Source organism: Corvus brachyrhynchos, unplaced genomic scaffold (assembly GCF_000691975.1).
Source record: "Corvus brachyrhynchos isolate BGI_N302 unplaced genomic scaffold, ASM69197v1 scaffold48, whole genome shotgun sequence".
NCBI classification, from domain to species: Eukaryota; Metazoa; Chordata; class Aves; order Passeriformes; family Corvidae; genus Corvus; species Corvus brachyrhynchos.
In genome coordinates this window covers 2,765,971-2,779,157 of record NW_008240027.1, presented here as the reverse complement: position 1 = coordinate 2,779,157, position 13,187 = coordinate 2,765,971, and the positions used below count along the sequence as shown (strand labels likewise).

Sequence of the window (13,187 nt, the reverse complement as noted above, 5' to 3'; positions counted from 1 at the left end):
GCCTCCTATGTTGTCACAAGCTGCTGAAAAAAAACAGTTTAGGAGAAAAAAGCATGAACATTTCTGGATTAAATTACACTAAATCTGAAGAAAGTAATCCCTATTTCTGGCCACAGCTAACAGCCCATTTTACAGCCACTAACTGCATGCAGATGCAGTTGTCCCCCACAAAAGCAAGCTCTGAATGACAGTTGCTATACCAACAGGACAGATGATATAAAGGGAAAAGTGTCTATTCACTTCCTGATGCAAAGAGTTGCCCTTTCAGGAACTGAAGAGATTGAACAGCAAGATCCAGAAACCATTCATCTGACCAGGCAGTGTTCTCTTGCAAAAAAAAAAAATACAGAAAAGAAAAAAGCCCCAGAACATACACATTCATAGCTACTTCTTTTTCCTTCAGCACGTTAATTCTGCCCTTGACTTCTCTCCCACTCTCTGGGGCACTCGATGTAATACTTTGGGTACTCAAAACAATTATAATTCACTAACAATGCACACTCCTGCTTAAATCTCAGTTTCTTTTCTTTTACATGCTATTCTTCCTTTTCAGTTTTTTTCTTAATTGCTGGGATTTTTTTAAAGCCCATAGTCCTCAAGCTGTTAAAATTGACCTCGTATCTCCCAGAATGTTTATACTTATCCTCTCCTAAACATTTACATGAAATACTCAGAAGAAAAGGTCAGCCTGAAAAGGACATACCTTCAATGCTGGAAATTCCTGGTAAGGACAGATGGCTCAGCTGCCCGTTCCTCTCTGTGTTGTCACCAGCTGACCTTGAAGCCACCCTTGATAGCTCTGTGGGCTTTGCTGTAGTACTCTGGCTACTTTCAACTGTTACAGAACAAATTCTATTAGTCTTACTAATTCCACAGAATTACAACTAGCAAAACCAAACAAAAATCCAATAAAACTGATTAATTTTTAATTTTTTTTTATCACAGTAGCTGTATGGGATAAGAATGCTGCAGTATTTCAGAAGGGAGTGGTGTTGTCCCCTTTTACCAATAATTGAAAGGACAGTCACACAGCTTTCATCCTCCATTCTGGACTAGGAGGTGTGTATTTGTAAACTCCCATACAAAGAATGACTTGGCAGTGTCTTCTGCTCCCCCTTCTGAGGGTGCAGAAGAAGCTTCATTGAGCAAATTATATCTGCCCACCTGGGTTGCTTCCACCTCATCAATATCAACATTCCCTAACAGCAAGGTCTAAACTTCCAAACTCCTGCTTGGAATGAACAAGCAGCACAGTTCTATTGTAATGAAATATTTAAAAATCTGATGCTCAGCAGAAGTGCAGAATCGAAGTCAGCACAGAGGCAGAGAACCTTCCTCTATGATACATTTACATTTTGAAAAAGCAAAGCCAGATGTTCCTGGGTATAAAGTTCTACAGTTAATCACTGCATGCCAAACACCAGCTATTGATCCACAGGAATCCTGCCATATACATTTTAAGTCACCTTCCAACTTTTGGAGTCATATACAGCTTTCTGGTTTAGAAACACCTGTTTCTTACTGCTTTAACTAAAAAGCCTTCATCAAAATCTTAAGGAAGAGTCTGAATTATCCACCTTAATTAGTTATTCTTTGAATTACACAGGGAACATCCAGGTTTACAGATTACTGTTAAAAGACATTCTTACCATTCTTTGATGCCTCAATGGGTCTGTCATTTTCTGGCTTGCCTGTGAGAGCACTCATCCGTTGAAGAGTCTCTTTTAGTTTTGATACCTGAGTATCTCTAGTTTCTGTTTCCTGCATATGTACAGAAAAAAATATCTTAAAATGCACCCCTTCAGTAAATGTAGAAGATCAGCAAAAGTAGTAATTTAAAATGTGTAAGCAGTTTTGACTGACTTAGAGGTATCCAGGCTGATCAAGTTTAAAATTATAAACAAGATTTAAAAACAACAAACAAATACAAGAATCTATGGGATGATGTAATGAATAAATTTACATGGTCTGTAGGAAACCAACAGAATCAATACCTCAACCTGAAAACCAGGCAATTATTTTGCATATACCCATTTCAAAAGAATCTGATTTTTACTTTCTGTATTTCCTACAGAAAAGAGCAAGACACTGAAAAACTGTAATATAAAACAGTTAAGCCCACTTGGAGTGAGCACTTATACATTAATTAAACTGCTCAGCCGTTTCAAAGGTTTGTCTGCAAGTAGTGGCAACCCTCATGTAGGAGCCACTGTATCTCTGTTTAAGTAAAAGGCCCACATTTTTTAATCTGCAGCTCCCTTACTCTTTTCATTGGTACATTCCAGATGACAGGTTGAGTTCACATCAATGCAAGCCCAGAACTGACAGTGCAGCCTGTTCACTCACCCACCTTCTTTCCAGCAGATGAAAACTAAACTCAGCAGCATCCCCTCCTATCCCCAGCCCACAATTTGGCCATTCAGTTAAACTCACTCCCAGCCAGTGAAAGACCATCACTGAGAGGGGCTTCCAGCACATCCTTGACTCCACTAGTGCCTCTTTGCAGAACTTTGCTCAATTAAGGTCCATTTAAAACATCTTTAGAAAGACAATTACATGCTCTACTAATCCAGTGTTATTTGTATTTCCTTACTTTACCTTCAGATCTTTACTTGACTCAGTTTCACTATCTAGTTGATCTTCATTTTCCACTTTTAGAGAGGTAGTTGCATCATTCCCCTTCAGAAAAAACAGAGCAGAGTTTATTCATGTGCTTTTTATTTTCTACAACAGAGTTTCTTTCCTTCAAATTTGGCAGACATGAAGCAGAGACAGACCAGGGCAGATACACTGTAGAATAAACATGAAGTCATAAAAATGGGTTATGTAATTTACCACAGCAATGCCATCATGTTCCTTTATTGCTAAACATACAGAACACGTTCTCACAGACTGGCCCCAGTGTGGCAAACAGAAAACACTGGAAGAACGTACGAACTTATTTAGGAGGTTTTTTTATTATTGTTTTTCTTTTAGAATTTAAGCACTGTTGAACAAATGCAGAGCCCCACTTAGCTCCTCAGGGTGGCTTAACAGATCTATACCAGAGTGATTCCTAAAACATAGCTCAGTTTGTGACCCTGCCTCAGAAAGCAACCACCCAACTCTTAAATGTCACAGTGTTTTGGACATTTTCCTGTAGATATTGCAGAAAATAAATAAAATTCTGCTTCTGAGACACTCTTAATCTGTTCAGAAACAAATTCCAGCCTTTTATAATGAACTCCCAAGTATCTCAAGTTTCACTCTGATATTTTCTTTAGTTAGGTCTGAAAAGCTGTATCTGCAGTGCAAGGGAAGTAGCAGCCTGAGTAGACACCCTGAGCCACCTCTTACCACGATGGTAGACGAGTTCTCTCTTTTGTCCAGATTTTTCATAACAAGGGGGGAGTTTTCCAACAGCGTCACTTTCCGGCTGAGGTTGCCAAGGGCTGAATCCACATTTAGAAGTTTGATGTCATTCAACTTTTGGTACACCACTACAGTATTATTTAGCTGTTCCAAAGCTGCATGCAGTGCCTGGCTTTCCTGAAATATGGACACAGCAGGTGTCAGTTTACCCAACCTGTGCAGCAACTCCTGCTATTAACAACATAACTGACCCAGTTTAACTCTCCACTGACACCACTGAAAACATCCAGCTGGAAGGTTCCAGAAAGTTATTCCAAGTTTCTAAACGTTTGAAACTGAGATTCTTCCCCAGGGCTAACCTCTTTGTTGCTAATGTAATCACTTCAGCCGTGCCAGTGAACACAGAAAGCCTATTCATCTCATTTTCCAGGTCAAGCTTTGTAAGCACAACAATGATTTTCCCCAAGAAAGCATGTACTGGGCATATTTATATACAGGATTCATTTTTGAGGAAGATATTGACTGTATTAGATGTAAGTTAAGTGCAGTCGTTCTGTTCCAACCCATTCAGCTAAACACCTACACATTAACCTTTTTTTTGTTGTTGCTGAATTACTGCTTTCCACACCTCATTACATTGAGGGTGACTCAGTACAGGCCACTCCCAAGTTTGCTCAGATTAGCACGTACCTGCTATAAAATCCACTCCATTAAAAGCTTTTAACTTATTTTCATTTACTTTAGTAAAGCACACCTATAATTTGTCAGATATTGGTTTCACTCTTTTTACTCCTCACCCCGTCAGAACACAAAAAAAATCCACTCTCTGAACAGGGCATTCTCCTGTTTGCACATACACAGGAACCAACTACAGCAAAATACCCTTATGATTTGCTTTAAAGTGTGCTATCTGCATTGTATTGATAAAAACCATACTTTTTGCACACTACAGTACTGCAAAATACATGGGTAAGTTACATATCCATGACACTTGTACCAAAATCCCTTATGCAAGGAAGAAAAATACCTTTTTGCAGTATTCTGTCTCATTTCCCTCAGTCCTTGGCACAACAGTGGAGGGAAGTGAAGGCAGCTGTTTTAATTCCTTCTAAGAAAAGAAGTAGAAAATTGTGTTAGAAAATCCCTGTGAATAAGTGCTTATTAAGTGGCAGACTGGAGCTAAGGATGTTTTGCTACAATTACAGTCACTCAGGGCTGCTGTGCATGCAGTATTTTAACTAGGCTAATAGTTTTCTCTTTCAAACACATAAGGTCCAAATTTATTTTCATTAAACCCTCCTAATTAACTATTCTCCATTTAATGAAGTGTTATGATACACATTTCACTGCTACCATACACACTGCCATATCTGCAATGTTTTCAGAGCACCCACTGACTGAATCAAGCCTTATTACGTGTCTAATTTAGATTTTATCTGCAAGAATTCTTGAATTGCAGTTTAGCTGAAAAACTGTAATTACCAGCTCAGTTTGTCAACCCCAAGTGAGAGGTCAGGATAAATACAGTGAGTAGTGTCTGGTAAAGACAGTCAGTAATTTCATTCTGATATGGATTCTTAATTCAACCAACAAACTATCTCAATTTTCTCACATCCCCAAACCTAAAACAGTGCAGACAGCTACCATAAGCAGTACCCTGCATCACACAGAAGCATCTCTCAAGCCCCCATATCTGTGGAGTAGGAAGCAAAAATATGCAGGATAAGAAGAGTAGAAAGGAACAATTCTGGCTCCGGAGAAATACAAACTTGGTACCATATAGGAGATGTCACACAGGGATTAGAAGATTAACTAATTAATGCATCAACCTACAGAAACCTCAAAAGTATTTCAAAGGCAAAAGGCACAACTCCAAGCATTTCTTTAACTTGCTTCATATTAGGCAGTGTTAAAGCATTTTTCTTACCACATCATTCTGGAGTATTTCTATGGATTTCTTGTATTCCTCAATAGCAGTCTGTATATTTTCAACATCATGAGCCACACTGGTAAGGGTGCTACCTATGTTGGCTACAGTCTGCAATAAAAAAGATGACAGAAATCTCAGCCTTCCTTCAACTGCACTGTCTCAAAGTACCAATCAGCTGAACACAATGTTTTGTTAGTGAAACTGCAGGCAGGCTGCCACAAAAATATGCACAGGAGTTTGAAGAATTTGGAACTTTCTTTGCACTCTAAACTGCAAATTATACCCAAAGCAACCTCTGCCCTGGAGGACCTCAGGACACCTTCAGCACCCTTCACCAGTATGAACCAGTCTGAGAGGAACTCCCTCAGTAATCCTTCAGGATTTAACACCAGCAGGCATCTGTATTTTCAGGAATGGTACCTACAAGGAAAAAGGCTCAAGAAAACCAAATCCTACATAAGAAATGCAGCCTTGTCATAGGATCACTTAGGCTGGCAAGGACCTCTAACACTGAGTCCAGCTGTTAACTCAGCACTGCCAAGTCCACCCTTAATCCATGTCCCCAAGCTCCTATCCACATCCTTTAAATACCTCCAGTGACAGCAACTCCAGCACCTCCCTGTACAGCTTGCTCCATTCTCTGAAAACCCCTTCAGTGAAGAAATTTTTCCTATTATCCCATCTAAACCTCCACTGGCACAGTTTTAGGTCATTTCCTGTTGTCCTATCACTTGCCACTTGAGAGAACAGCCTGACTCCCCACCTGGATCCAACCTCCTTTCAGGGAGTTGTAGAGAGAGATAAGGTCCCCCCTGAACCTCCTTTTCTCCAATCTAATAAACGCTCCCAGCTGCTCCTCATCAGACTTGTGCTCCAGACCCTTCCCCAGCTCCACTGCCTGTCTCTGGACACACTCCAGCACCTCAGTGTCCTTCCTGAATTGAGGGGCCCAGAACCGGACACAGGATTTGAGGTGTGGCCTCACCAGTGCCCAGTACAGGGGGACAATCACTGCCCTGGTCCTGCTGCCACACTACTCCTGATAAACAACATGCCTTAAGACTGCTTCTGACAGGACACTCTGAAAATCCAGCCTGCTTGCAGCAGCAAATAAGGAGCTTAGGAAACAGCTTTGTACTCCTCCCAGAAAAATAAATCCTGGCAGCCCCATCAGCCAAACCACTCATTGCTTTGCATATCACTAGCTTGTTGATTACACATTAATTTTGTAGGGATAGGAAATGAGATGTGGAAACCCATAATGCCACAAAGACTGGACTAACATTAGGTGTTAGCCCAATAAATGTTTATTGCTAACATTAGGTGTTAGCCCAATATAAATGTTTATTGCTAAATAAACAGAACTGCCGTGGAAGAGCTCTGCAAGTCTCAACAAGCCATTCTTTTTACCAAAATAAATGGGACAGTTCTTTGGTAAAAGATGCTCAGCTAAGGCACACAGTAAGATATTGTATTAACAGAAAGCAATGCATTTCCTTTTCCAATTAAAAAAGCTAAACAAACCACCTATTTGCATGCAGTTATAAAACTGCAGACAGACTTTTTCCAAGTATCTTACATTATATTAAGATTAGCAATTTGAAGGAAAGTAACCAGAAAGATCAGCTCCAGGGTACACATGGGACAGTATAATACAAACAAATACATCTCCAAAAGGGATAAACAAAGGCCTTTAAATTTTTTACCTGCCACACATTATCACAGGACCATACAATAAATAAAGTCAAATTTTAAAGACAAGAGAAGCAAATATTCCTTGCAACTCAGGCAGCTCCCATTGTCACTGCTGTCTGCAAGAGCCCAGCTGCAGCTTAACACACAGAACACATTTAGTGATAGCCACATTTACAGTACTCACCTTCTGAAGTTTCTCTACTGTGAGGGGAAGAGAAATCAGGTCAGCAGCAGATTTTATATTGTTTTTGAGATGATTTACTGTTGAGGTCAATAGTGATATCTAAAACCAAAAAAGAACACTTAGAATTAGGTGACATAATCCTGATTCTGACCTTCCCCAATACTGATGTGTAATATTAAAACATAAGGCAATACAAAATTATACACGTACACACCCCTGTCACTAGGTAAGAAGTCCTGTGTAGGCTGCATTAAAAATATTCTGTCTCTTGCAAAAGAGCAGGTTTTTATTTATTTTTTTTAAATGAGAGCCATAGAAGACCCTTCTTTTCAAGAAGGTACCCTCTGCCAGTTTTACATTCATCCTCAGAGAGAGGCTGTTGCCCAAGAAAGACTTAAAAAATTGTGCAAGAAGTCCTCACATGGAGGAAACCATCACCCACTTTTGTATTTAGCAATGAAACCCACCTGGCAAAACCCAGCAAAGCCATGCAACCTCTCCAGCTGAGTGATGGGGAAAGAAGTTGCACCTACCACTCCAACCCTCTACTACACAACTGGAACAGAGACTAAAATTCACTTTCTTCTGGTTAAAAAACAAAGTTGCTTCGCAACTTGAGGAAAAGATCCTCATTTTACATTAGGTCAATGCTGATCAGCTGGCATGCAGACTCCCTAGCTCCACAGCTGTGAACACTGGCTGAGATTATTCCCAGCAGCACATCCCAACAATTCATGGATAAAAAAACAGAGAAAATTTTGATCCCCAGAAGATCTGGCTCAGACTGTAACCAGATCCTGAGGTAACTTGAGGGCCTGCAAGAACCATGTGCAAGTATCTTTAACACCCAGGTGCAGATAAGAGCATTTTAGAAGTCTCATGAAGAGCCTAAATAACTGGCTAAAATAGTGAGATGCTAAAGAAAGCAAATCAAACTCTTAGGTGTGCCCCAGTAAGCACTTAACCACCACATGGGACTGAAGAAAAATCAATCTGAGCAGGCACCTCAGTACTCTAACAAATTAAACCAGAGCACCTGTGTCAAGCAGAGTTCCCCCCACACACCTCTCAATACCATTCACTGTGAGCAGCTCTGAACTTTTACCCTCCAGGGCAGAAATTTCAGTAAAAGCCTTGCTGGATGCTTCACTTGAAGTGTGTTTTAATAGAGCAGCTGAGCAAAGAGCTCTCTGGTAAGTGGTTTAGTTCTGGCCCCATCAACAGTGCCAAGATTTACACCAGCTCAGAGGCCGAGTGTGTGTTAGCAGGTTTTATATTCACAGGACATCCGGCCTTTGTTTGCAGCAACAGGAGCTTGCTCTGAGTCAGGTAACTCTTTTTCACACTTACAAAACACTCCCAGAAATTTGAAATGTCAAATCTCTCATCATAAACATCACAACTATTTGGCAGGAAAATTAAGAACTGCACAGTCCTTGGGTTCTTTTAAATTCTGCCTGAACTCTTTCCACCAGTTATGCAATTTCTCCTCTTGTCATCAATCTCCAGCCCAGCTGGATGCTCAAGCTGGGTTTTGCTTGTTTAAAGTGAGGTTTATATTCTATTTTAACTTTAAAAATAAGAGCGACGTATACGGTCACAGAAATCCTTAGATAAAATTAATTTCCATTACAAAAATTGAATGGAATATTTTATTACTTTTCAAAACCAAGGACTGATCCCCTCTCACCTGTTTATTGATCTCTGTGATATTTATCCAAATTTTACTCAGCCCCAGTTCTCCAGTCTCAATTTGTTCTAGCTGCTTTTGGTTCTGCACCAAATCTTCATTCAGTTTAGGAATTTCTTGGAATGATGTTTTTTGATTAGATTCCACTAAAAGAATGAAAAAATAATTAAATATGTTTAAAAGTCAAACCAAAACAAAAATTCAAGTAAACAACAGTGAAAGGCAGAAAACAAATTACAAACAGCAACATCTACAGCAGTGAAAGAAGGCAATAACAGTTTCTTCATACAGGTTTATTGCCAATTCTGGATTCAGTGTTTGCTCAGAATGACAGCTCTTTTTTGTTTTAAGAGTACCAATATCTGCAGAGAGAACCCAGAGAGACTGTACTAAATTTAACACTTTGCATAGTCCTGTCATTCTGGCATCCTCAGTAGGTCTTTATTTAGTGCAGTTATTTTGCATTACCTCCACAGGGGAACATGAAATAGTAATGGGCCTGTGAATAAGAATTGCCAACAGTCCCAGGGCAAAGGAGGCAGGTGAAATGAACCTCAGTGCCCTTTTCAAGCCTGCAGAGGGGCTGCTGACAATGAAGCGAATTCCAGGGAGATTAATGTAATTAGTTGCTCTGCGTGACAGAAAGACAACTGAAAAAATAATGTATAAGCTTATACATTAATGCCTGTTGGTAAACAAATCAATAAACAAGGTCCTTGGAAATAAAGTCAGTTATTACTACCATTAATACTAGAAGGGGGAAACGTGCAGCTCAAAGCAATTCCAGTGAGCCTCAGAAATGCAGCTCTTCCAGATCTGCAGTGACTAAGCTGTTTAGCTGTGCTGTGAGGCAATCCTAAATCCCTAGGTCTGAGAAACAAATAAGCAAAGGTTTTGAGATGGAGATGACAGAGTTCTCCAAAATCTGCACCTCCAACCTGTAAGGCATCACTGGAAAGCTCCACAACAAACAGCCATCGTTCAGACAAGACTGCCAAGAGCAGTGGGACCTCTGTGTATTGTAGCTAGCAGAACAAATTTCCATGTGTGACCACTCCAGTCAAAAGGAGAAGCCTGTGGAGTGGATACCTAAACACACAAAACTGGAAAGCTGTGCATTTTCAAAAACCCACCTCACTTCTCTTGAAGCAAGTGCTAAAAGAACTTTTTAGGTGCAAAGTAATCTGCACTGCTTCACTCAAGGTACAAACAACACTTTGGGGTAAGACCTTGAAAGGTGTGTTTTAGCCAAAACAGACTGAGAGCTAATAGTGCATTTCACACAAGCAGTTCACACTAAATCTCATTTTCATAGGCTCTCACAGACAAATTATTTTCTGTTTTGCCCCCCTCACTGTGTACAGTGAGACTCTGCTTGAAGAGTTTTTTGCAGCACTAGGAAGGTTAAATGCCACACGTGTTCTTAGCATCATTACTGACAGCTGAAGGGAAAACACGACATGACTTCCTCCTATTCCAAACACACTTGATGCAAAGATGTCTTGTTTATAAAAAGCACTCATAGCATACTCACTTCGTGCAAAGGATGGCAGAACATAACAAATACTGCCACAAACATCTGTTCTTATGGGGAAAAAAGTCTGGATGAAGATTCAGAGAAAGGTTCCTTTTCCAAACTTGTTGTATGACAGATGGGTCACCTGCCTTTGTTTCTCTGTTCACCCACACATTTCACCAAGGCAAAATGTTACCTTTTGGAACCAGGTTGTTCTTACTGCCTGCTTTTTTTGTTGTAGTATTTAAATGCTGTGCCTCATTATGAGGCTGCCATCCAACTCCTAGGCATGCTATTATGTTGGCAAGGAAATCTGACACGTTTATTACCAGACAAAGCATTAAATGCACAGCTCTTCTGTCAGAGCTATTAAGAAGAAAACAAGCCCATCTGTAATTGCCAGACAGGGAGAACGCGCTCAGGGAGAACAGCTGCTTTAACAAAGAGGTCTGTGTTGAACAGGCATGATGAAACTTAACTACACCAAAGCCAACAAATGCTGTCCTCGTGCAAAACTTCACCACCAGCACACCCTTAAAGGGGAGCAGTCCACGAAGAGCAGCAGTTGCTGACCCAGAACACAGAAACAGCCACTGCAGAGCTGCTGGGAACACTCACAGCCACAAAGCAGCACCTGGAACTGAAGGTATCCTCCAGAACTGGTGGACAGCAACTACAGCCAACTCTTAGAGTCCAGTATCAATTAATACAAAAGCACATCTATCAGCAATTCTCTCACACCCAGCCAGCCTGTTCCACCTTGGCAGACAACTCCCCACCTCCCATGCCTGAACAGGAACACCTAAACACCAACAACAATGAATTTCTACATGCACTTTCTCAATGCCTCTTTTACCACAAGCAAAACACCTTTGCTGACCTTTTTCAATATACATAGGATTTTAAACACTACTAACATAAGGCCCCAAAACACATCTTGTGCCCAGAGGTGAGGTACAGAGAACCAAGAGCATACCATATATGCACATATCACCATTTGTGATACCCCAGCTCTACAGAAGTTATTATATTGAAATCTTGGCATGGCAATCTTGACATGGAGAGAGAAAACCTGAGCCCTACAAGCAAAACACTTCACCTTAACTCCACACCTCAAAGTATTAAACATATTAACTCTACACTATTCGTAACCTGACGTAAAAGTTGAACAAGAACAGGTCAATGCAAGCAAGATGAACATTCAGAGGATACAGAGAGAAAATATAGTACTGAAGCAACATTCGAATTGCAGTAACTCCATAGCAAGTATCAGAGGTTTTTAAAAGAGTTCAAGACAAGAATTTTTCTTTTTTTTTTTCTTTTTTTTTCAGAATTCCCTAGACTGCTTTGACAGGGCTGATCAGAATTTTTTTAATAGGGTTTTTCCTTGGAAGAGAGCACTTTAAAGACCAAAGTCAGGAATTTTAGAAATGTATATGCAAGCAACTACAGGCCCACCCAGTCCAGTGTGCCTGCTCCTCAGAAGATAGAGAGCAGGCAAGAACATCTAACATTCACCTTAGATTCACCAACTCTCAGTGTTCTTGGCTCAGAGCATTCCTCAATTCAGAAGTGATTTGTCTGCTCAGTACTTCCAGACTTTGACTGAGCAGGCAAGCAACTAGAGCTCCTCATACTGCCCAAAGAAAATGTGAAATAGTAGCTACATTCATACTTACTAGTTCGAAACTTCTCCTTTATTGCATCCAAATCCTCCTTGAGAGCCACCTGCATCCAGACTAAGCCAACACATGCGACCACGCAAGCAGCAAGAATGACAAATGCACATAAAGGGTAACAGAACCTGCAGCATCGCAGGTAGTCTCCCCTGCAGAAAACAAAGTAACAGCTTGTGAATATACAGCAGTGCCTAGAAAAGTTTTATTTTAAATGCTGTTCTAGCAAAGTATGGGACAGTGTTGTAACAGCACACATTTTGGCTGACAGGACTAACAAAGAGTGTTTTCAGGAATAAATAAGGCTATGAAGTCAGGTCAGGGCTGTTACTCTCTATTCGATTGATCCTCAGCATATTTAAAAGCAGCTGTCAGGTTTCTGTTACTAAAATATCCTGCTCTGCTGACATAAACTTATGTCAGGCATATCTGCTTGATAGCTTGGAAAACATGCTTTAAGACAAGGTATTACCACAATGTTACAACAAGTACTTCTAGAGCGTTCTAAATTGTGAAAGCCCAAGGTTCCCTGAGACATGCCTCCTTTCAGGTATGCACAGAGGCCCATTATTAATGCTGTTACTTAACTGAAAAGCTTATTTACTGGCAAAAGCACACCACGTCCCCGAGAAAGCCAGCACTGCGCCAGCTCGCAGGACTGTGCCACGCTGAGCACACACACTGGTAACTGCGCTCAGCATCCCCAGGAGCTTGCCCCCGAGTTTAGTCCACAAGGACTTGCGCTGCGGTGAACACAAAACAGGAGAAAAAGACAAAAGCCAGGGGATGGTCCAGTAGGAGCCGTCCCTGGCCATGGCTGGGGGTTGGAACTAATGATCTTTACGGTCCCTTCCAACCCAAGCTATTCTGTCACTCGATGATACTTCTATCCCCAGACAGGCAACCTACGGGGTCGGACACGCTCAGTGCAGCTCCAAGTGTCCCCTGGCAGCCCCCAGCCTCCCACCCCCCCTTTAGCCCCCCAGCCGTGAACCCGACCCGCTGAAGGCAGCGCAGCCCCGCCGCGGAGCCGGGGCAGGACCTGTCCGAGCAGGGGCCCCGCGCAGTGCCTGGGACTCACTTTCCGCAGCGGCCCCGCGCCCCTGCGAACTCGTCCTCGTCGGAGCTGGACTCGGAGTCGGAGG

At 41.3% G+C, this 13,187-nt stretch overlaps 1 protein-coding gene across 1 annotated transcript in view; it reads right to left on the bottom strand.

The window, feature by feature from the left end:
- EFCAB14 (EF-hand calcium binding domain 14) overlaps positions 1-13,181 on the bottom strand; it is a 16,079-nt gene extending 2,898 nt beyond the window's left edge. Inside the window, exons 1-10 of the mRNA XM_017743551.1 lie at positions 13,124-13,181; positions 12,046-12,194; positions 8,851-8,996; positions 7,161-7,259; positions 5,279-5,389; positions 4,379-4,459; positions 3,337-3,528; positions 2,599-2,679; positions 1,650-1,761; positions 704-835 (exon numbers count right to left, since the gene is read on the bottom strand). Coding sequence (XP_017599040.1) covers positions 704-835; positions 1,650-1,761; positions 2,599-2,679; positions 3,337-3,528; positions 4,379-4,459; positions 5,279-5,389; positions 7,161-7,259; positions 8,851-8,996; positions 12,046-12,100 — 1,009 coding nt within the window. The 5' untranslated portion in view covers positions 12,101-12,194; positions 13,124-13,181. The remainder of the gene's footprint in view (positions 1-703; positions 836-1,649; positions 1,762-2,598; positions 2,680-3,336; positions 3,529-4,378; positions 4,460-5,278; positions 5,390-7,160; positions 7,260-8,850; positions 8,997-12,045; positions 12,195-13,123) is intronic.
- Positions 13,182-13,187: the final 6 nt, after the last annotated feature.